Raw genomic sequence first — 24818 nt, 5'->3', positions numbered from 1 at the left:
TTAGGCATTTGCAATACCTAACATCAGAACAGTACTATATACTGAGATTAGTCATTTCACATATCACTATGTAGAGTAGGGATCAGCAACCTTTGGCACGCGGCTCGCCAGGGTGCTTACCCTGGCGGGCCGGGCCAGTTTGTTTACCTGCCGCATCCACAGGTTCGGCCGATCGTGGCTCCCACTGGACGCGGTTCACTGCTCCAGGCCAATGGGGGCTGCGGGAAGCTGTGTGGGCCGAGGGATGTGCTGGCCGCCCTTCCGGCAGCCCCCATTGGCCTGGGACGGTGAACAGCAGCCAGTAGGAGCCACGAGCGGCCAAACCTGAGGACAAGGCAGGTAAACAAACTGGTCCGGCTTGCCAGGGGCTTTCCCTGACGGGCCATGTACCGAAGGTTGCCGATCCCTGATATAGAGTCAGGGAAGTTGGAGGGATTTTACCACTGTTTTCAATGTAACTAGGATTTAGCCTATGGTTTTTATCCATTTGCCTACTGATTCTCTTTAAAAATATTCAAAACATTACGCTTTGTAAAGGCCAACCAAACATTTTCCTGAAAACAATATGACTGATGTAGTCTTACTGCTTTTCTTTTTAGTATCTGGTTCTAACTGTAAAGGTAACAAAGGTTACCATAAATTTTTGCTATGCATGGTTTGCTTAGAAAGAGTTTGACTTCATAGTTGTAATGATTTAATTTTTCCTAAGATTTTACTATTATTTATTGCACATGAGCACATGGGAGTGGAACTTAAAATCAATTGCCCGCATGCCTTAATCTAATACTCTTCTAATAGAGTTATTGTTACTCATTTTGCCTGTGGTTAATACTTTGAAATCTAAACAGAAGTGCTGAATTAAGAATCCCAGCACAACACAGTGTTCAAAAGTTGATAGAAAAATCCAGTTCAGACTCTCACTTGTGGATTAGCTCAATATTAAAAAAAAAAAAATCCTGAAAAAATCTCCAGCAGAAACTTCATGTCCTGGAGACTGAAGAAATTTGAAGCAACTGGAAATAGGTCAGTGAAAAAAGAATTTGCAATAGAGGTAGGCCTCCCTCAAAGAGCTTTCACAAATTAGGGGGAAGGATGGTGGATATATTGAGGCTTGGATTTAAAATTGTCAGTCCAATGTTGGTGTAGTAGTGGGACAGTTCCTTTTAAAAAGACGGCAGTCAAAAATCTCTGTGATAAACAAGCTGATAAGCAAGGTTATATTAAAACGTCCTTTCAGAACCAGTGTCCATCATTATCTTCTTCCCCCTCTTCTTCTTTGTCTAGATACACAAGGGCAATTTTCTTTTCATCAGAAATCACTGACCTTTGGTCTACAAGTCTTTGCAGTTGTACAGTTTTTTCAAATGCTGACTTCTCTGTTACTTGTTCACCATGAGCCTGGGAAGCATCAGGAAAAACACTTGCTTCTTTGGTACTTTCACTGTCAGTGTCCTTCTGGTCACTTTCAACCACAACCTGTGACTGTCTGACATCAGGCTCCTTCCTATTTGATACAGTGACTGTAGCTGCTTGTGTTCTCCCTTCCACCACAGGCACTCCTGCCACATTAGTTACATCCATTTGAAAAGTAAAAGATGTTTCCTGGGGTCCTAATTTAATATGCCTTATAGATCGGCTGCTCTCTGATGACCCTTCTGTCTGAAAATGATCACCCATTGTTTCAGAAATGGGTCCTTTAAAGATGATTTGCTCTGTATGAGTTTCTGTGGGACTCAATTTAATGAGCCTGATGGATCTATTGATATCTGAGTTTCCTTCACTCTCCAAAAGGCTTCCTCCTGCACTGCTGATCTCTGGAGATTCAGAAATGGAGCCTTGATATACGACTTGTTCAGTAGTTTTAATTTGCTTTTGACCTAATGTAATGTGCTTTATTGACCCTTCTGAATGAAAATTGTCTCCTGATTCACTGAACTCCAGATGTTCAGAAATGGGCCCCTGGTAGATGATTTGCTCAGTTGTCATAAATTCTTTGGGACCTAATTTAATATGCCTGATAGATGCATTAGTATCTGACCTATGCTCCATCTGAGAGCTGTCTTCCACACTACCAAGCTCTGCTTTTTCAGAAAGAGGCCCTCCATATGTGATTTTCTCAGCTGAATTAATCTCTTTTTGTCCTAATTTAATGTGCCTTATTGAACTTCCTGTTTGAGAAAGATCTCCTGTGCCGCTGAGCTCAACATTTCCAGAAATGGGCCCTTCAAATATTATTTGTTCTGTGTGAATTTCTTTTGGACTTAATCTAATGTGCCTTATTGATCTGTTGGTATCCGTTGATCCTTCTGTATGAGAGAGATCCCCTGAGCTACTGAGCTCTAAAGAGTCTGAAATGGGCCCTTTGAAAATGATACCTTCAGTAATTTGCTGTGAACCTAATGTGATATGCCTCATGGACCTATTAATATCAGCTGAAAACTGTGGCTGAGCAAGATTTTCAGATTCATCTACAGCTACAGTTTTAGTAACAGGCCCTTTATAAATGATTTCTTCAGTGGTTTGAATTTCCTTAGGACCCATTTTAAAAAGCTTCACAGATCTACCAGTATCCAATGATCCTTCTGTCTGAACAAGATCTCCCCTACCACCAAGTTCCAGAGTTTCAGAAATGGGTCCTTCATATATGACCTGCTCAGTTCTCCGAATTTCTGTTGGACCTATTTTAATATGCCTGATAGATTTGTTAATATCAGTTGATACCTGTGACTGAGAGACTTCTTCTGCATTACCAAATTCTACAGCTTCTGAAACTGGACCTTCACGAATAACTTGTTCGGTGGAATGATATTCCATGCCATCCTTGCTTCTTACACTGGATGAGCTGTAAACCCCTTGGCTAGCCCAAGAAGTGGATTTATTACTCGATGGAGAAATGTCTGTTTCTATGCTGCTTTTACCATCGGTCCGTCTTTCCAACTCTGGGTCGTTATGTTCATCAAAGCCCTCTTGTTTTGGGGACTTGGGTGACACCTTCTCAATCTCACTTGTGATGACGCCACCAAGCTGTGCAATATCAAACTGATCAGTGTCAAGGGTCTGGGTCAGATTGACTTCAGCCACAATTGTCACCAAACCATCTTCGTTGGTTTGCTCAACTTTTTTGATGTCAACTGCCAGGCTACTGGAGTCAGCATGATTTTCTTTCGTTAATGCAGCTAGTTCCTCTTTCACACTTTCTGGAAGACTCCCCTCCAGTTGTTCCAATGCCTCTTTCAATTGTTGTTTAGGGTCCTTGGTTTCTTTCAATAAAAGCCCCTTTATTGAGGCCTGAAATTCATGTGGTATTTTAATCTCTTTTTCAATAACAATGGATTCTGCATGTGATGCTTCACCTTTTGGATGTTCCTCATTTAAAACATAGGCACTTGCTTCCTCTCCCACCACCTGATACGTTTGTTCTGGTGAGCTCATGCTATCATCTTTTCTTCTTTGTGTGCCTCGCAAAAATTCATCTTGCCAAGAATATTTAATTGTCGATTCTTCTTCTATGTGAATTTGCCCATACACTGAGTCATCATCTTTTCCATGAGCCAAAGGGTGATCATCTGGAGTAGATACAAAATATCTTTGTTCATCAATTGAGTCGTCTGCCTCGGTTACTTCTTCCACATGGGTGAGGATCTCACTGGATTGTTTTTTCTTTTTAAAATCTTCAGCTGTAGCTGTGATGTTCTGCTTCCCCTCATCGCCATAATGCTGCTCTATGCCAGGTGATGTATCCTCTACTTCCTCTACTTCAAATGGTGTTGAAAATTCACTCCTTTCATCAGTTGCAGATTCTAGTGGCTCCTCAACAATCTCAACATTAACAGACACTTTGCCGATACGGTCCCTTCCTTTCAGGCCAACATTTATTATATCTTCTATCACATCTTTGGATGGAATTCCCATAGCATCTTCCAGAACCACTTTGCCATCCTTGTTTAACAGACTTCCTAGATCAACTTCATCAGAAATCGATATTTCTTCTTGAACTTGAGACTGTACTGTGATCTCAGTGGTCTCTTTCTCATCATCCTGTTTTTTCTTTTCAAGGTAGTTTACTTTTGTATGTGGAGTTGTTTCTGAACCAGAAGATTGAACAAAACTTTTAAGAATATCAGCGACAATAGTTTCTGCTATGTTTTCTGTTGACAAAGTACCCATTCTAGGGCTACTTTTGTCACTAATTCCATGTTCATCTTCCAAATTGGGTTCTTTTTCTGAAACATTCACACTGAGAATTTCAACAGGTTTAATTGTATGTTCATCTGTCTCTCTTCCTACAGAGGTTTTAAAGCCTTGAAATGTTATTTCTGTGTTACTGTTCTGCAATATTTTGTCTGGAGTATACATTTCAACACTGATGGGTATCTCAACAGCCTCTTTGCTTCTTGATTCCAAGAACACATTTGTATTCCTTTTGGTTAATTCATCTTCTTTAATCTTTGCATCAGGGAGAAAAAATTCTCCCTCTCTGGCTGATTTATGTACTCTGGTTTGTTCTTCCCATGTAACATTTTTTTCCTCTTTAGCAGTGCTATCTTCCTTACTCCTGACTCCTGAAAAAATCTTTTTGTTATCATTAATAATCACTTCTTCCATTATATGTGTTTTCTTTTCTGGTTTTACCTCAGTCTTCTTTCCAAAATTAACACTTCTTTCTGCTCTAGTGGGTTTATCATCCATTTCCTTTTTCTCCAGGACAATATTTCTTTCCTCATTGACTGGTTGCTTATCTTTTTCTTCTAACAAGCCACTTTTCCCCTCTTTAACTGGTTTGTCTCCTTTTGTTTTTTCTTTCAATATAGCACGAGTGTCATCTAGGGTTTGTTCATATTTGGTTTGTTTAAAATTGGAATTCAGCTCATAAGATGGAAATTTAGTAAAATTATCTGGCTTTGTTCTTGTACTTTCAGAAACACCTGACCTTGTGTCAATTTTGTGGTCTTTGTTTGAACTTTGAACACTTGTCAATTCTTTTGAAAAAGAAATTGCCGAAGTAGTTGTAGCTTCTGTTCTCTTTCTTTCAGGAAATGTTTTTCGATGAATTTCAGTGTCTCCCCAAAGACTATATGATGGAGTAAAGGTTTTGAACTCTCTATGGTCCTTCATAGTTCTTTCATAAGTGGCATCCTTTTCAATAGTGGTTGATGGATGATATTCTGAACTAAGAATATCTTTCCTTAAAACTTTTTCACTATCTGTTGTCCGTGGTCCACCACGCCTTGTCGGAGTTGAATAAAGTACAAAGCTGCGAATATTTGTTACTGGTGTTTTATGTCTAATGTCAGCACTCTTGATAATCGGAAAGCTTTTCTTTTTATTTTCTTCTCGGTATGCAGAGTAACTATTAGTGTAGTCATAAGATGCATTTCTGACACCTGCAAGAAGAGCATAGATAAACAAAAATTAAAATACTGTCTTGTATGTAAAATATAAAAATAATCTACGTACAATAACAGTGACAAGCAATAATCTAGATATCATCTTAATATAATGTTAAAATAATTTATGAAGAAATAATGTCAATTCACTTTCAAGCATACCAGCAGCAGTACAAATAGGGCGGTAGGGTACGCCTTACCAGCAAGGTATTTATAGCTGGTACGGCATACTGAAAAGACACAGGAGAAGCAGAACGGCCAGCAGCTCCTCCAGCACAGCTGTACCTCCCCCAGTCCTTCCATGCAGGGTCTCCTCCATCTGTATAGCAGCCCTGCCAGAGGACTGGGCTGAGGACGGGGCTGGAGGTGGTACAGCCACTCCGGAGGAGCTGCTGGCGTGGGGCCCCCCGGTGGCCTGATGTTATGCTCCTTTCCCCGCTGTGGTTCCCAGGAGAGCTGATTCTCAGAAACAGCTCACAGAGTTCATTTTTTGCTCGACAGCTAAAAATATACTGCACGAAACTGACAGACTCATTGGAAAAAAAATATAAAACAGTGACTAAAACCTACATTTAGAGGTCTAAGTTTAATGTTCGCTTTTTTACCTTGTGGTATTTTTCTCCCCTGCTGATCAATCCATGTAATAATCCACTGGCTGCTCTCCCCTTCTAGTAAAGTTCTGTAACACACACATGCAAATACATTTGATTAAAAGAAAGAGAAAGAATAGTTATAATATACTTTAGAAATCTGGTGGCAAAGCACTATCACAAATGAACAGGAGAAAGGAGTATTACTTCCACTTTCAAACATACTGACCGATACTAAGGAAAACAGAGTTCTAAATAGACTAGAGAGGGAAATTATTCTCAGTAATGCACAGATAATGAAGTAAAATCATCAAGTTGAAATCAGCACGATATATTTTGCAAAAAAGGTTTGGGTCACTTTTTATGGCGATAGTTATCTTGCCGATTCATCTTTCCCCTCCATTTCTCAGCATTCTGTTCTCGCTCTTTTTGGCAATCCCTCCCCAGTGTCTAAAATAACTTGCATGGTTTTAGGAAACCAGGTGGCTGTAAGCTTTATCCCTGTAAAAGCTCTTCAGCCCAGCTATATGTGTTAGCTCAACAGCTGTTTACCAGAAACAATGAGAATACAAATTTTGTTTGGTTTCTCAATAAAGGGCTTATACCAGAAGCAAAAAAAAAAAAACCAGGGGAAAAAGTCACAGCTATCTGTTGTTGAACATCTGCATCTATCACTTTCACTTGCTGCCTATCCTCAGGACACCAGTAGACTGCAGAATCTGCCAGACTACATCCCCTATATTAGTGACAAACACAGCTGTCCTTAGGGACCAAGCCTTTAGCTGGCTTCATTGAGAATACTAGACTGAACTTAAAACGTTGTCTTAGAGAATAAGAGCATAGAATTTTTTCACCTGGCCACCATGCCTGGGTACATACTGTAGAGCAGTGTTTCCCAAACTTGGGGCACCGCTTGTGCAGGGAAAGCCCCTGGCAGGCCAGGCCGGTTTGTTTACCTGCCACGCCCGCAGGTCTGGCCGATCGCGGTTCCCACTGGCCGCAGTTCGCTGCTCCAGGCCAATGGGGGCTGCTGGAAGTGGCACGGGCCGAGGGACGTACTGACCATCACTTCCAGCAGCTCCCATTGGCCTGGAACAGTGAACCGCAGCCAGTGGGAGCCTCAATCGGCAGAACCTGCGGACACGGCAGGTAAACAAACTGGCCCGGCCCACCAGGGGCTCTCTCTACACAAGCGGTGTCCCAAGTTTGGGAAACACTGCTGTAGAGTATACCTCGTATGCAGCATATAGAGACGCACTGGCCACTGTTCATCCCAATATTTTGCTCATTCTGACTGGCAGTCTGACAATCAGACACAAACTCTGCCTATCCCTGCATGTTGTGCTACCCTGAGTTTTTTCCTTTACGCACCTGTGGCAAACGCCCTAGGGAACAAGTCCCATTGAAATTAACATAGCTGAGATTCAATACATTTTTAAGGAGCAATTATCTTCCATTAGGAATGCTGAGTTACACACATTTCATCATCAAATGTTTTTCCTGAGGAAGGATGCTCACAGGGCCCCAAAGGTGCTCTCTAGAATCAGCACAGAAATTGGGGGTGGGGGAAACAACAACCACCCTACTCTCTCTGCCAGTGCAAGATTGTTGCCATCTCTATATCATCTGCAAAATGCATGCAGTAAGGCTGCATCTCGTGCGCTACTAGACTTTTTTAGAAATGGTGGCCAAATAAATAAGGACAGGAGAATTTCTAGTAAATCTAAAACATCTATGTCAGGGGTCGGCAACCTTTGGCATATGGGCTGGGCTGGTTTTTTTACCGGCTGCATTCGCAGGTTTGGCCGATCGTGGCTCCCACTGGCCCTGGTTCGCTGTTCCAGGCCAATGAGGGCGGTGGGAAGCGGCGCGGGCCGAGGGATGTTTGCTTACCCTGGCGAGCCGTGTGCCAAAGGCTGCTGACCCCTGATCTATGTGCAGGTTTTTCCTACGTCATTCCAAGGTTGCTGTTTTTTCCCCTGCACCACCAACACACTCCTATACTGCCTGCTGTGAAATAAGTTTCTCTTTCTGTTCTTTATTAACTGATGCCATTTTCCCCAATTATATACCTCCCCAAAAATTAGACCTAAATTCTGCAGCACTCTGATGCAGCAGACTGGAAATTCTGTGGTAGCTTTATTTAAATATCAAATTGAACAATGTAATCACAGTACAGTAACCCTTGTTTCTTATAGTCTGTTTTATTCATGTTCATAGAATCACAGAACTGGAAGGGACCTCGAGAGGCGATCTAGTCCAGTCCCCTGCACTCAAGGCAGGACTAAGTATTATGTTATACTGCGTCCTCATTCCGTTTTGGAAATGCCAAATGTTTTGCACTGATAAGCTGTAACTACATCATAGAAGTTGTTGGGTTGAAGCTGGAGGTTCTTGATAATTGAGGCTTTGAACTCCTGGAGGGAGTGGAAGAAAGTTTCATAAACACATTAGCTGGCTGCTTCTGCCATCATCAGTGAAATGGATAATGTTTACACTTAAAATATCATCTTTAGGTTTCAGACTTAACCAGTGAGATGAATGGGTAAGTTTTTACCTCTGCCTTTCTGCACATTCAGGAGGACAACACTACATCAGTTGACAGTTCACTTTTGTAAGGTTTTCTTTGCAACCATGTATTTGTACAGATTAAGAAAAGGGCAAGGTTAGGTCAGGGTTTGTTAACATGTGGTTGCTAACCACAAACTTTTCCCTAGTGTAGACATGGGTTAATATATTTAAGCTAGTCAAATTCAACCCTTGAGATGAGGCCCAGGTCAAGCTCAATCAGTTAAATCAAAATAAAAGGTCATGGCTAGTTTTTCCTAATCTGGGGAAACCTCCAAATACCAAACATCTGATCTCTTCTAGCCTGTAAGTGCAAAGAAAATTGCTCAAATTGCTCCTCTCATTAGGCACTATGGATGGCACTGCCAATGCTACAGAAAAGTTTGAAAGATCGGACAGTGCAGGCACTGAAAGTATTAACTGTGACGATGGAAACTAGGAATGTGGATAGTATGACTAGGGATTTTTGGCTGCTGTTAAAACAACAGTTCAGTTGCTGGAGCAACATATGAAGTCACTAAAAATAAGTTCCAAGAAGTACACTGTATATGGCAAATGGCAACAGCACACAGAGACAAGCTGGATCTGAAAACATTACTTCTAAAAACGCGCTATTACATGAAAATAAAGAGAAAACCCCAGCAAAACTGGACTGCGACTCAGTATTTCTGTGGGATTTGGCTTATGATATAGTTCCACTGACTTTAATGCAATGCAAATATTAAAATTGTTTTTACACTTTAAGATAGTAAATTAGTAAGGAACAGCATAGTCTAGTGGATACAGCACAAGCCTGAGAATAGGAACTCTGGCTTCTATTCCTGGCTCTTCCAACGATTTGCTGTGTAATCTTGAACAAGTAACTTCACCTCTCGATTCTTCAGTTTCCTCTTTGTTCGTCGTATCTATTTAGACGGGAAGCTCTTTGGGACAAGGACCACCTCTTACTATGTGTTTGTACAGCTCCTAGAAGATTGGGGCCCTCATCTCAGTTGTGGCCTCTATGTACGACCATAATACAAATAACAATGAAAAATGCTCCTCCAAGAAATCCTCCCTTATAAAGTAATTGTGCAGATACTTCCCTGAAGTCATACCCTGAATGCAGAAATCCACGCCACTAACATAACAGTACGTCTAAGATAAATTATTACCAAGAGAGTCAGGAAATTAATACTGAATCTTTAACTCATCCCCGATTATTATTGTCAGTATTTAACACTTATTGTGTGTTAGCACCTAGAGGCTAACCAGGGTGGGGTTCCATTGTGCTAGGTGAAGTAAAATCACATAGAACATGACAGGCTCTGCCCCAAAGAACTTACAGTCTAAAAGACAAGAGAGAACAGGTGGATGAGACACACAAGTGGGGTGGGACAGGAGGGAGAAGGTACCAAAAATAATAAGATGTGCGCAATTGTGATGATCTGCAGCACAAGCCTTACCACAAAATCAGTCATGTACAAAAAAGACCTCTTTGGTCATTTCTTCCATGGGTTCTCAACTAGGGGATCAAGAACCCCAGAGAGGGATGGGTTGCAATCAGGTCCAGGAGGTCCTGGCCACTCTCCCTTTCTTCAGTGCTAGATGGGAGGGGGTCCTGAAACTCCCAGGCTGTGGGGGATGTGGACATTTTTCCGTTGCAACAAAAGGGAGATTATCTGGAAATGGTTGAGAACACTGACATACATATGCTAGGCCTGTCACAGGTTGAGTAAGCCCTTTAAAGAGAGTTCAGGCTCAGTTCCACTGAGCCTGGTTTTCCTCCTAAATCATGGGATTGGAGGACAGGGATCATGTGAAGAAGATCGGGTGACTGAATGCTCGCCAGGCCTGCTTGGATATATGAGAGACAGAACACCCTCAGTAAATGAGGGAGCTGGCAGGAGCAACATGTTTGGTGGTAACATAAATAATTGGCAGTGGTTCCCTGCAGAAGGGGAAATCAGGGAATGAATCTGGAAGGGCTCGGTGGAGGGCTCCTGAGATGGGACCAAGAAGGAGGTCTGGCTGAAGTAGGAAGTGGCCCTGGAAACGAGGAAGCAGGGTGGACTGGTCTTGGTAGCAAGTAGCTGCTTCAGTGTATTGGGTCTCTAAGCCTGGAGTAGAGAGAGGACTGGGTGAGACCTGGAAGTGGTGGTGACAGGAACAAAGCTGGTGGAAGGCAGAAGGGCTACTAAGCCCAGAAGCAGAGACATTGGTCAGCTCCCAATGTAAGGGAGAAGGAGCTCCTGGCAACTGAAGGGGGCCACAGGATGATAATGCATACCTTAGGCAGAGGGCTATGACCCATGATGGCAAAGGGCTTGTTTACTATTTAGTTGTCCTTCCATTTGCCCTGGAAGTGGAGGACTTTTCCTTTAGCTGAAGGCCCAAAGTCCCTAAGTCACCAAACGATCCTACCAACCAGAGAGAACCTGTAAAGTGAAACTGAGACACGGGGTACCTGATGAGGATCCAGGCAAGATGATGCTGCAACAATGCCCCACTGCCCAGTGAAAGATGGTTCCTAACAGTCGGCCGCCCAGAATTTTGTTCAATCCAGTTTTAAGTATCTCAAGTGATGTGTCTTCCACCACTTCCCTTTGGAGACTATTACACAGTCTAATCTACTTTGGCTTTTGTAGGATCTCAGCAGCACGGAACCATGTGGTGCAACACTAGGAAAATATTTATTTCAGCCTTTGCAGATAAAGAATGGGAATGAAAATGGCCATGTGTAGAACTTCACGCTGCCATGCAACAAAAGTTCCATTGCCAGAACCGGTCCCATTCATAAGAGCAGGAAGGGTTGGCAGCGTTGGAAAGGAAGTATGCTTGGTCCTTGGGGAAGGGAGTTCCTTGCAACGTGATCCTTTTGGCCAGCCAATGCAGAAGTGGCCATGACTAGCTCCAGTGGAAATACTCTCTCATCCTTACTTAGCGACGCTAGCTCTAGGAGTTGTAAAACAAAGCCAAAAAAAAATACAGAGTGGGAGACACAGAGACACTCTGGGCTGTGTGGGATGAAGGAGAGGGAAGTAAACCAAACACCATGTGCTTAGTCCATAATGCCAACAGGACAGGATGTCTCACGGCAATCACTGAATCTTCACAATAGAAATCTCAGAATTATGAGCATGGGTCTTTATAGGGGCCTTTGGATGTACCTAAATAAAGGATAGGAGCTGATTTCCTCTGTGAGAATGAGAAGAAGCTGACATCACATACCCTGGTTATCACAGGCACAGACAGAGGCGGCTCTAGGTATTTTGCCGCCCCAAGCACGGCAGGCAGGCTGCCTTCGGCGGCTTGCCTGCGGGAGGTCCCCGGTCCCACAGATTCAGCGGCACACCTGCGGGAGGTCCGCCGAAGCCGCGGGACCAGCGGACCCTCCGCAGGCAAGCCGCCGAAGGCAACCTGCCTGCCGCCTCACGGCGACCGGCAGAGCGCCCCCCGTGGCTTGCCGCTCCAAGCACGCGTTTGGCGTGCTGGTGCCTGGAGCCGCCTCTGGGTACAGAGGATTACTACAGGAACTAGTTTAATAATAACAGAAGACCAGGAGTCCAGAGCAGTCTTATACAACAGTTGATTCAGTGGAACCAAGTTATCTTCCTTCCTCAATGGAATGAATAAAGATCATCCACTAGGGGAGGGGATTAAATCCCCAGTGAAGGGTGGTGGTTTTGTTTGTGTGAAACATGGAATTGCCAAAATAGTAATTTTTCCCCCTCCTGAGATTTTAAAGGAACTCTCTTTACAGCGATAAAACAGACCTGCTTTTCGATAAACTGGAAGTTTATCTCTGGCCTCAACCAAACACGGTTTCTTTCAACAGGAAGCTGTAAATTTAAATGCTGAAGTCTGTCCCAGCAAGACAGAGACGGTGACAGACAGAGGTACAGAGAATCACAAGCTATTAAAGAATATTTCTCAAGTCTCTATAGGCTAAGGCAGCAACCTCAATGGACAATAAAAACCTTCCAGGCAATGCCAAGCTGCTTCCTACTCCCTGAGGACTGCAAATCCGTACACAAGCCAACAACACTAGAGGTAATCATGATATGACTTCTGGAGAGGCTCCGAGATTTAATGAGTTCGCAGTTGACTTTTACAGAGCTGCAACACTGCCTGTTCACTTACTAACTAAGCATGTGTCAAAGCACCTAGATATCTGGGCAGCATCATGCACAGTCCTGTGTGAATGTTAATTGTCACAGCATCTCTGGGTCTTTTGTACCGAGATGAAGGTATTATTACCCCATTTAGCAGATGCATAAACTGAGGCAGAAAGATTAGATCATGAGCCCAAAGCAACAGATGAAGTCGGTGTCAGAGCTGGGATTAGATCAGTAACAGTAACTTCTGTGCTCTTTCTACTAAATAACTGTCTCTGAATTAACAAACATGTATGGATCACTTCACCCACCACTTTCTGGACAAACTCAGCTGCTTAATAGTTCACAGCAACATTACACAATATTTAAGGACAGTAGTAGCAGTACTTATCAAGCAATGTTGTAACTACACATTCTGTGTGTGTCAAACATTAATACACAATATAAACAAATCTATGGATTCATGAGGATAAGATAGCAGCCAGACATATTAAACTTTTGCAGGTTATTTGGTTCACTCAATAAGAATTGTTGTCTTCTGAATTTAAAAATCAATACAAATTGTAAAGAATAAGTTTCATCGCCAACTTTATTGAAAATAAAGTGTTAATAGCGGAAAAACTCAAAATCTTTACCATAAAAATGTTATCTGTCTGCTATCCATCAACTTTTTTCCCCCCTTCTGAACCAGTATGTGCCGTGTGTCAATTAACAACTTATGATCTTGAGATTTCAAAATTGCTCTGGCTTTTCAATTGCTCAACTAGTGACTGACTAGAAAGATTCACAGGTAAAGAGGATTTATTAGCAGAATGGCTGTTCACTACTCAGACTTGGCCTGAGCATGTGTTTCCTTAACAAAGCCCAGGATGGTGCAAAGTAAGGTTTAGAACAGTGATACTCAGACTTCTGTGGTTCAGGAGCCAAATTAGTGATCAACATTACCCAAAAAAGCCACAGTCATGTGAATTCATTGTTTCATTTACTATATATATAAAAGCATTCTGAATGGTTAATAGCTTAGATTGGTTAATAATTAAATCACACCATGTTTTAATATCATGTGCTACAAAGAGCCACAAGCGACACATTAAAAGAGCCATTTGCGGCTCCTAAACCTCAGTCTGAGTATCACTGGTTTAGAAAATGGAGTTTTCTGTTAACTTCTTTATTCCATTTCCTTCTTTGGCAAAAGAAACAGAACGTGTATTTGAAACAATGCCTTAAATCAGTGTGGTAGAGACAAAAAAAGTACAGTAAGCAGCACACCCAAACCCTGTAACCATCTGAACATTGAATGCTGGCACTATGACTTGCCAGGTGGAAGATCCACACTGCCTTATGACTTATCAATTACAGTCTGACAGATGCTGAGCCTTCAGCTAATACTTGCATATATTCAAATATGGTAAGAACAATTACATTCACTTGGCTTTTAGCATCATAGTAATCAAGCATAGTCCTTTAGCACCAAGAACTTTACTGCAAAATAAGTAGCAAGCTTTTAGAATTCCAGGATTCAAAGGGTTGTATGGCTTCAGTAACATGCTGTTCTATAAACTGTAGACGTAATTACTATTAGTTAAAATGGCTGGACTTAAGTGCTACATCAAAGGTTCTAATCTCCGTCTGCAGTCTGCATGTGGGTAATACCTATTAACATTATTAATGAAGAACAACAATAGTTACAATAACGTTACACTTTTACATGATCTTCTATCTGAAGCTATTAAAGGACTTTACAAATATTATGCCTCAACACTCCTACAACATAGCTATTATTTCTCTTTTACACAGATGAGAGGACTCAGGCTTTGGGAGGTTAAGTTGCTTGACCCAGATCACACAGTAAGCCAATAGCAAGCTGAGAACTGAACCCAGAAGTCCAGAGACCCCACTCTAATGGGAATTATGCAAGTGCACTGGGAGGAGAAGAAACATGGAGAGTTTAAGGGCAAGTGTCTTCCTTTTAAACAGCTGATGCACCACTACACCCTAAAGATGGAAAAGGCCAGTGTAGTTCACGGGTCTGACTTGTAATGAGTAATTTAAAAACATCTCCTGATGGTACTACCCACTGCAGTTATAATCCTTACCTGTAAGTTTCAACTTCAAGGCTGAGTCCCACTTTCACCTGCATTAGTTCATTGTAGTCCTTTAGGTAATCCATGATTGACATAGTCAGGAATTGTTTTTCTTCTTCTAGGGCATCAATTATCCTCTAAACAGAAACACTTCCTATTAGTTTTGAAGAATTTGACTTTACACTTTCACACTTGTGCTTATAATAACTTTCCAGTTTTACGACAAACACCAAGATAAAAATCTTAAAAAGTATTAAAGCAACATGCACTAGCAGCTCAGCTTTACAGAAAAAAATAAATAAATGTACTCTCAGACTTCACTGGCATATGGTTCATGAGATACTATTACTGGAATAGATTATTCATGCTAGGATGCGAGAGTTACACCTGACTAAATTGTTTTCAAATATTTAAACAAAATCCCATCTAGCTGCCGCTCACCCTCCCCACAGACACACAGGTCACCATCTATGCAGGTAAGCAAAAAGCTCCCTATTATAAATTTAATGTGGCACATTAAAAGTCAGATTCAACACTGGAATAAACACACATGCCCCTTTCCATTTAAACACATTTGAAATGCTCAAATACAATGGGGAACGATGCAGCATGACAACCTGAATAGTATCTGACTTGGTTGCAACTGTCTGTTAACCTTTTAGGAGACCACAGATTTGTGGACCAAGTCATGAGTTTGAGATTCCTATGTCTGGGGATGTTTGGACCTATGGGTGATGGTTTCAGGTACAGTTCTGGCCTCTGGGAATAGGCCAGTGATCACTCATTTTCCTCTTGAGAAGTTTAACTGAGCAGCATTCTGAATGTTCACTGAGGGAGAGCATTGGTCTTGGGGCTGAGGGCAGCTAGACCACAGAGTCCCATCTTCCCATCGAGAGGTCCCAGACAGGGGGTCTGCACACCGAGAGTGTACATGAGAGGCCAGACCAAGAGATAGTGCCTGGACACGACCCAGACCTAGTGGGCTTGGAAGCATGTGTGATCCAAAGGCTTGGGTCCAATACAGCAGTCTAGTGACCTTCCACAAAGGGGGACTATAGCAATTACAACAGCATTATATGCTGTCTGCTCCTGGTGGAATTAGACAGGGGTAGGGTGCATCAACTTGTTTGGCCAGGTTCAGGATGCCCGGAACAGATAAGGGACTTTGAGAAGGATAAAAAGGTCAACCCTTGAAGAGGCTCTGTCCTCTGTCCAGGTGGATTTTTCAAACAACAGGCAATGTCCAGGATTTTTGCAGAGCAGACACTGCAGCTCAGAAAGAGCCCAGACTGGTCCGCTTCCCGATTGGTCCCTCCCCTGCATCCGCAGTTGATTGGTTCATTCCCCCGCCGCAGGTAGTCACTCCAGCACCCCTAACTCTACTCCCCCTCCAGCTCACCCCCAAACTGCAGCAGTGTCCTCTTTCTGAGCGCCTGAAATATGGTAATCTGAAGGGGTGCACACTGTCCCCCCAGCTCTAGATGCGGGGCTGTCTGGATAAGCTGAGCCTATCTACATTTTAGGTAAGACAGTAAAGTCTTTGTTGTGTTAATACCCCTTTCCTCTTTTGATGCTGCATTCCTTCTGTTTAAATTAAACAATACTTTGTTTTGAAAAGGCTGTTCAATCTCCCTGTATTCACACACTGGTCACAGCTCCGGAAGGGAAGCATTTCAGGGCTCGAATCCAGTCAAGCCTGCTGCAGAATCATGGTTGATATGCAAGAGACTCTAGCCTCATGCCCAGGTCTAAGAGTGGGAGAATTGCAAGATTCCACCCCAGAGAGGGGAGGACTAAAGGCCTAACGCCACAGAGAGGATCCCCTGAGACCAACTCACAGAGCGGGTCAGAGGAACATCTAAGCTAACCATGAACTGTAACAAAAGCAAATAGCCAAGGATGTCATTACATGGTCTGGAGAAAAACAGATCTGTCACTGGAATCCCTTGATGGAATTACGTCTTCCTTCACTATCTGCATAGCCACCTGAGACTGCAGAGCATGTGACAGCTGGAACATCTGCATGTTAAACTGAGGGCTAGTCTACATTAGAAGTGCTGCAGCTGCACTGTTGTGGGATGTCTGGTGAAGATGCTCAATGCTCTCCCACTGGCATAACAAATCCACCTCCACGAGAGGCAGTAGCTCTCCCACTGACATAGTCCTGTCCACACCAGCACTTAGGTCAGTGCAATTTACATCGCTAAAGGATGTGGATTAGTCACACCCTGGAGCTACATAAGTTATACTGAAGTAAGCTCAAGTGCAGACCAAGCCTTAAGGAAGGGTAGTTATTACATTAGTCCCAAAAATAATCCTTAAATCGCCTTATGTTTTCTTGGCCTTTATACATGCTGAGCTAACTGGGTTCACACTAATAATGTCAAAGGTCTTTCCCGGTATCGCTGGTAAAGAAGCAGCATCCACGTCTTGGAAGGTGACCTGTGTTCTTGCATTATGCTCACTCCTTTCAGAGGTCTGAGCAAAGGGATTAACTTGGAAAAGTTCACCGCTCAGTTATATAAAGAGAAGAGGAAAAATCACTGGTGTCCACTCAAGCACTGAAGGGGACTAATTCTCACACCCCTTACAGTGGTTCCGTCTAGTCAGGGATGAGAAACATCAGCAGGGCAGTGGGAGAATGGGCAGCATGAGGGCAGTCTAGCTGTACTTGTTCTGCGAATAAAGAAAGGACTTCAGTCTCCAGCACTCTTGGTCTGGCGTCTTTTACAAACTTCACGGCCACTTAGCAGCTTAATGGGAGAAAAAGGAAAAGAGGACACCCAGCACTTGGCTGGCTGGAAATTGGTACAGGAATTCAGCGTGAGAGATTTGTGTTAAATTCAATTGTGTTAATTCAACAAGAGGCTGTTTTCCTCTCCTTTGGAGCTCACAGCACCATGGAACAGATACAGGAGCCAATCCTAAGCCTATTGAAGTTGGTGGCAAATGTCCAGTTGGCTTCAGTGGAGCAGGATGAAAGCCAGGGTCTTCTTTGCATTCTAAAAATATAGGGCCCACTCCTGCTATCGCACTGTATGTGAATCTGCCACTGCAGTCAATTGGAGTTTCTGCATAAATATCATCACAGCATGTTTTTAGGGCCACAGAAACCTGAGACAGAAGAGTCCTACTGAGCCATCCATTGGCCCACCAGGCCCAATGCAGGATTTGGGCTAGTGCTTGGCCAATCCAAACTATACTGTAAATACATTTTACTACCTATCAGCACTGAAAGCTTTACTGAGGATAGGCAGCGCTGGAGGAGACAAGAATGGCCACACAGAAAGAGTGGATAATATATGGAAAATATTAATAAATCCCCTTGCTGCAACAGCTGTAAAGGAAATTCCTACCATAAACACTCATATTTTTAAAAAAAACATATCTGTGAGTGACATCACTTTTAAATAAACAAACAGCTAATAACTGGTTTTTAGACATGACTTCAAACGCCCAACTAAATATCTTCTCTCATGTAAAAGAAATTATGTCCAAAAAAACTGAGTAAGAGTAGAAAGCCTAAAATACTTGCTTTCCCCCATTTTAAATTTTTCCATGACAGATATGAATGAGAGATCACCTTTTCCCCACCTCCTGCCTGAAAAACCAGGTTGAGTTTGCATAGCTGGTCACTAGAAAAATCTTCTTTAATTGTAAACGGGGCAGTTTTAACATGATACAGATGGTGGAGTGTAGATTCCCACATTGGCACTGAAAGGGTTAAGGGAAGGGAATTAGAGACCTAGTGGCAACCCCATTAAAGATGAAGCATAGCCGGGAAGAAGCCCAGATAAGCTAGTGGGGAGAGAGTGAAAGAACTCTACACAGTCCCCTTCTCGGCAGTTCGGTGGCGGACAGAAAGCTGAAAGACACCTGCTGAGCCAGGGAAGGACTCCAAGGGAGTAGAGGGGAAAAGCCCAAGGAAAGAGTTGGCCCTGGGTTCCTCCTCCTAAGCAGAGAACTGGCCAGGAGATGCCAGTGGGGTGGACACTCGTGGTGGTCCTTGATAAATGGCAGGATCTGGACCTCTGGGGAGAAAGCCCTAGGAGGTGTTGAACTGAGAAGCAGAGCATAGGGGAAAGCTAAGAAAGATTAAAGTTCAATTGTGAGGACAAAATGGTTTGTTTACATTTTCATTTGGGATTTGTTAGGGGGGGGGGGGGGAGCCCTGCCAGCCCCTCCCCTGCCATGAACATTGAGAAGTGGTGCAGCCTGGGAAGACAGGTTGTGAAGGCTGATAAGAATACAGGTACGCAGTGGGTCCAGGAAGGGGCTGTGGCAAATGCCTGCTGCGGGAGGAAAAAGCCCAGAGAGTTAGCAGGGAGCAGGTCTGAATAGACAACGCTTGCCTGCTCACTACTGTGTCCCGGCGCTGGAACCTAGAGGAGAGGAAGGGCCTGGGTTCCCCTACCAGCAAGGTGGCATGAAGCCCCCGATATAAGGACTCTTTAAAGTCCTGAGACGACAGAGTTTAAGGACAACGGGGTCCAAAGCTGGGGGCTGAAGACCTGATGTAAGGACACTGGACTTGTATTTGTTGGACCCACTGGCACCCAGCAGAGCAGGGTTGGGGGAAGTAAATGGCCTGTGTGGAGGGCCGAGCTGTAAGAAGAGGCAGACCACCACAGGCCTAGAGCTGCTTCGGCAGGAAAGGAAAGCCTGCTACACCATGCCCAGCCATAAGGTGGCATGCCAGCGGTAAGTCCACCCTCCCACGGTATCACTGAGAGGCAATAAACACGGACCCTCATGATGCCACTTTTACAGATGTTTCAATATAATCTAGGTGTATGTGCAAATATGTCAGCTATGTGCTTTCATTGTGGGGGCTAAAGCAGTTTGGGTTGCTTACCATAACTCATTTTAAGGTAAGATATTGTGTTTAAAAAACCAGCACAGCTAGGAGCCACATGGTAATTTTGATTTTTCTATTAACTGGCATTTTTAACCTGTTTCTCCTCTGTACTGCCAATCCTGTAAAGTTGATTCACTCTCCAGAATACCTGCAGTCACCTTTCCCTACTAATCCTCAGCTAAATGTAAACATATATGGAGTACCTTTGCCAACCCTCCAAGATTGTCCTGGAGTCTCCAGGAATTAAAGATTGTCATTGATGAAACCTCCAGGAATACGTCAAAATTGGCAACCCTAATATGGAGATGACACTGGTACAAAAATACCTTTTCTGGTTGAGTTAGGAAAAAGATATAGCCATTCTTGTAACTGCAGGAGAAAAACTTTTGGTACTGAGCTGTAAATGATAAGCGGGGAGGAAGGAAGGATGACTCTTGAAATATGGTGCTGCTTAACCCATTATTGTTAAGGATCAATGAGTTTTTCCATTATGAATTTCTAATGTCAGCAGTTTATAACAAGGCTCTAAAGATAATGTATCTTTAGGAATAAGGGCATTTTTACATTTTGCTGGAGGAAATATAAGCTTATATAATTTTTACTCATATCAAATAAAAACAAAACCTGAGCCACAGGAAACTCCTGATAAAAGCATTGTTTTAGTTGCAGGACTATTATTAAACTCAATCGGAGATTCACAGATAAAATCTCCATCCACTGCTTTGAAAAATATTTAAATGCGTGTTTAAAAGGAGAATAACTTAACCCCTCAAAGACCCAAATATTTCAAACTAAGTGTAAAAGCTCTGCTGTTTGCTGTGTTTTGTTTTGAATTGATCAGTCTCTGTTCATAGCAACTTGCAAACAAGCTAGCAATTTAAAATCCAGACACAGAGCAACCGCACTCTAGTCCCTTCACAATGTGCAATATCTCCATAATCTCCCATGCCAGACATGCCCTTACACACAATGTGATCATTAACACGAGGGCTGCAGACAGACAAAGAGCTCTAGCAGGGTGTTAATAAAAGGTCTGATGAAGAACAAAAGAAATGCTGCCCTGAGGAAATTTAGAGCATCTGATCTGCATAGTGGATTGATGGACTGGATGATCTAATATGTCTTCTCCATCCCTAACCTTTGATATTTTGCTTTCCCAGCATATGCTGATCTATCCATGCACATGGGGTGCTTTATAACTGGCATACTGCAGAACAGTGGTCGCCAGAACTCTTGGCCAGAAGTACTGTGGCAATTTGCTATTGTAAAACACAGTGGCATTTTACTGTCCACACAGAGCAGACACCTCTATTTAAGGTCTCATTCCATCCTCCCCCCCCCCCCCCCAAAAAACCCCATCCCAGTCAACACCATGGTAATCAGTCTCTCTGCCATAGAAAAGTGGAGGGCTCAGTTAACCACGCTGGGGTCTGAATCCTTCAGGCTCATGACCATGAGTAGAGAACTATTCTAGCAAGAGGGGAATGCAGGACATCACTGACTCTGGTGGGCAGGAAAATGGTAGGACTCACTTCACGTGTCCCAAGGGCCAACTCCCATCACCGGATACTTGGTGTCAGTGCTTTAAGGTGCTCTCTGTCACAGACCCACCAAATAAAACTTCTACAACTCAAGCCTTTGATTACTGAGGGGTGCACATTTCAGCTCTGCCTAGGGAAAAGCACCTCCTCCTGGCTGCTTTCCATTCCAAGGAGTAGGCAGCACTCTCCCCTCCTAACAGGATCACCACCATCCTCACAGGAAGAGAGTGTGGAGAAGTGCAGCTCTGATTCTCCCATCCCTCCCTGGTACTCTAGGCCTTGAAGTGGGGGAAGGGCTCCTCCTGCAGTTGCCCCCCTGCTCCGACCATGCCAAGGGGGGGTGATGAACCCCAGGAGCTGCAGGAAGAGCAGAGGGGGGCTGGAGGGGGCAGAATTGATGGTGGCACTTGTGGGGGGGCAGGCAGAAGTGACAGACACCCCCCCACGCACACATTCATGTTTTTAGACCATTTTAAGCACCGCCTGTCACGTGCTGGAAAGAGTGCTCAGCATGCCTGTCCCCAAAACACCACATCCCATGACGCTGCGGCTGAGTTCACCCACTGCCAGGGCTTGCTTCGTTCCCCCGTGTGCCTATGGCGAGTTGGCAATGGGGCTCAGGTTAGCCGGCTGGGTTTGATCTCACCCAACCCTGACTCTGCAGCTGGGTGTGTGCCTGTTCAGGGCAAAGTGGGAGCGGTACACCCCTCACGAAGATACGCTAAGAGTCATCATCTCCCTGTTCACTCTCACCCCTTCCCCAGCCAGAGGTCCCCACTCTACCCCAGGTTTTGAAAAGGAATCCCTGAGTTTCTGTCCTCCTGCCAGAAGTGGCCACTCCCAGGCCTGCCCTTTAATGCAGCAGGCTCCTCTCCCTGCTGGCTGCCTCCTCGCCCAGCCTCCGCAGACCCAGAAGAGGTGGTGCTGGGGAAAGGCAGAGGGTGCCCGACAGGAGGGAGCCAAGGAGTTGGGTGCAAACAGCTGGTGCATGGGAAATGGGGTGGGAGACAGGGAGCAGGGGTAGCACAGGCTAAGGCAGAGGGGGGGAAGGGTGTCAGAAGCAGATGCACAGGTGAGGGATCAGAGGTAGGGAAGGATGTATGGACGGAGGCAGCTGGTGGAGCAGGGTTATGGGGTGGGCCAGCAGGCCATTGCACAGCATGGAGACAGCAGGGGTGGGCTGGGTACTGTGGGCAGGAAAGAAAAGAAAAGAGGGGCAGACACAGAAGGAGCTGACAGAGTCAAGAAGGAAGACAGGGGGGAAGAGGATCCCAGGGTGTGGTGCAGAAAGAGGATGAAGGGTTAGGCCAGATGCACGGGGGAGGAGACACCCCCCCAAAGGGAATCCAGGGGAAAGCAGGGCTGGATTTCCAATTAGGCACATGCCTGGCGGCACCAGCATTCCAAGGGCCCCTTTCTCTCTAGAACTGTGTGCAACATGAAGGTCACCTGGGGCCGGGGAGAGGCGGTTTGGCTGAAGAGGCTGTGCCTGGGGGGGGCATAAGGTGTAAATCTGGCCATAGGCAAAAGGCACAAAAATTGGGACCCAGTGAGGGGAGTAGCTCAGGGTATTGGGGGGGGGGGGGAGAGATTCTAGGAAATGGGAGATAGTGGGGAAGAGAGGGGGCAAGGGGAGGCCTGCGGCTTTCCCGTCTTGCCTCCCCCGCTGGCGGTGCCAGCCGGGCGCCCAGTCCCCCTTCCTCCCCCCACGCCGCGCGTGGGCCGCCGTCACGCACCTGGTACTCGTCCGCCTCGGCGCCGTGCAGCTCCCGCAGAGCCAGCAGCTCCTCCTCCAGCCGCTGGCCCAGGCCGCCCAGCTGCTGGCCCTGGCGCCGCAGCTCGTCCAGCCGCCGGCGGCCCCGCGCGCCCTCGGCCCGCAGCTGCTCCAGGCTCTCCCGGCCCAGCCGCGCCTCCCGCTCCTGCAGCGCGCGGAGCTGGCCCTGGTAGCGGAGCAGGCTCTCCCGGCAGGCCTGGCCCAGCACCCGCTCGTAGGTCTCCTCCAGCTGCTCCAGGCTGAGCCCGGCCAGCGGCGGCGGCAGCGCGGCCAGCTCCAGCCGCAGCGCCCGCACCTCGCCCGCCTCCCGCCGCTGCCGCGCCAGCAGCTGCCCGTGCTCGGCCCGCAGCCCCTGCAGCAGCTCCTCCAGGGCGGCGCACTCGCCCCACAGCCGCTCCAGCAGCTGCCGCTGCCCGGCCAGCTCGGGCGCCAGGCGGCGCCGCAGCTGCAGCACCTCGGCGGCCAGGAGCTCCAGCTGCCCCAGCTCCTGCCGCAGCCCGTCCCGCTCCAGCTCCGCTTCCCGCTTGGCCCGGCTCAGCTCGGCCACGCTGCCCCGCAGCTCGGCCAGCTCCTGCTGGGGGCCCCGCAGCCCGGCCAGCTCCTGCTGCTGCAGCTCGGCCAGCTCCTGGGCCAGCAGTCGGTTCTCCTGCTCCAGCTCCCGCACCCGGCACACGTAGAGCCGCAGCCGGGAGTTGAGCTCCCGCAGCTGGGTCTCCTCGTCCCACTCCTCCTCCTCCTCCCGGGAGTGCAGCATCGTGCCCGGCGTCGGGGCTGCGCTCGCCCCTGCAGCGGTGTCACTGGGCTGCGGGCTCCGGGCGGCAGCTCATGGCCCCCGCTGTTCCCCCTGCCGAGGACGGTGCCGGACTCAGGGCTGCACCGCGGCGGCTCACACACTGGGCTGGGGCTCTCCGGGGCTGGGGGAGCCAATCGCGGCAGCAAACCAACGCCCCCTGCCGGAGCCGCCCACCCCGGCGCGGTCCAGCTTCGGAGAGAGGTGGTTTTTCCCCTCCCCAGTTCCCAATTTTGGTTTGTTTTTTAAAGCTGGGTAAAGTGGAGTTAAGAGCTGAGCCGGCAAACCCCTGATCCCTTTGGGAAGGGTCCCAACCTACAGTGAGGCAGCTGAGAAATTAATCATTTGGAATCCAAGTGTAAGGCTCTCGGTAGGACACCAAGCCCGCCACATCCCTGGCTGTTGTGAAAAACTTTCTTCTGCTTCTCCATAGGCTCTAATTCTGTTCTTCCATCAGATATTGGGTTAGTTTGGGATTCGCTCCTGTTCCTGCATCCGGACTAGGTTTAATTTATTTAAATAATAAAACTAAATAATAACTGGCTTTTAACATGATTTTTGTAAGTTTAGAAAATGTGGAAATACAGAGCTAAGGGAACCCAAATGACTGTTCCTCCCTGTATCCTTAATTAACCTCCCAACCTTTGTTTCTAGTGGGTCTGGTTCTCCTCTCCCTGCTGCAGCACTTTGCACAGGTGTATGGCTTGGTCCAGTGTTTGCTGAAATCAGGAGGAGTCCTTTCATGGACATCAATGCACATTGGATCAGGCTCCAAACTGACCACTCAAAGTGCAGGTGGTGCAGAGTCAGACCCATTATTTTTCTACACAAGCTTGAAAAAAAGCTGAAGAGTGACCTACCTGAACCATTTTATTCTGTACGTGCAGTGTGTGCATGATTGTACGCACATTTACATCAAAGTCCATCAGACCTTGCATTGCTACAGCAAACTACTCGGCATCTTTAGGACCATGTGACAGAGATACAATTTCCTGCCATACCCTTGCAAGACCTTACTGAAATAAGTTTAAGTATCGTTGGGCTCCATTGTATTAAATCAATGGTTTATGTATTACTATGGGCCAGGATTGTATGTAACTTCTGGAATGGGCAGAGGTGACAGATGTGA

General features: G+C 45.6%; 2 protein-coding genes across 2 annotated transcripts in view; one reads left to right on the top strand and one right to left on the bottom strand.

Moving 5' to 3' along the window:
* Window positions 1-8307, top strand: part of LOC123356959 (tetratricopeptide repeat protein 23-like) — a 50623-nt gene extending 42316 nt beyond the window's left edge. Inside the window, exon 6 of the mRNA XM_045000214.1 lies at window positions 8198-8307. The gene's annotated coding sequence lies outside the window, so the exon portion shown is untranslated. The remainder of the gene's footprint in view (window positions 1-8197) is intronic.
* On the bottom strand, window positions 339-23653 carry LOC123356957 (synemin-like). Its single transcript, XM_045000211.1, has 4 exons — window positions 22862-23653; window positions 14739-14863; window positions 5993-6066; window positions 339-5384 (listed from the first exon to the last, which is right to left on the bottom strand). The coding sequence occupies exons 1-4, from the start codon at window positions 23651-23653 to the stop codon at window positions 1234-1236; spliced, it is 5142 nt and encodes a 1713-aa protein (XP_044856146.1). The 3' UTR covers window positions 339-1233.
* Between the last annotated feature and the right edge of the window lie 1165 nt (window positions 23654-24818).

The sequence above is a fragment of the Mauremys mutica genome, unplaced genomic scaffold (genome assembly GCF_020497125.1).
Source record: "Mauremys mutica isolate MM-2020 ecotype Southern unplaced genomic scaffold, ASM2049712v1 000090F_np12_subseq_1:148583_obj, whole genome shotgun sequence".
Lineage (NCBI taxonomy): Eukaryota > Metazoa > Chordata > Testudines > Geoemydidae > Mauremys > Mauremys mutica.
Note: the sequence above shows the minus strand (reverse complement) of the source record. Positions and strands in the feature narration are given on the sequence as shown.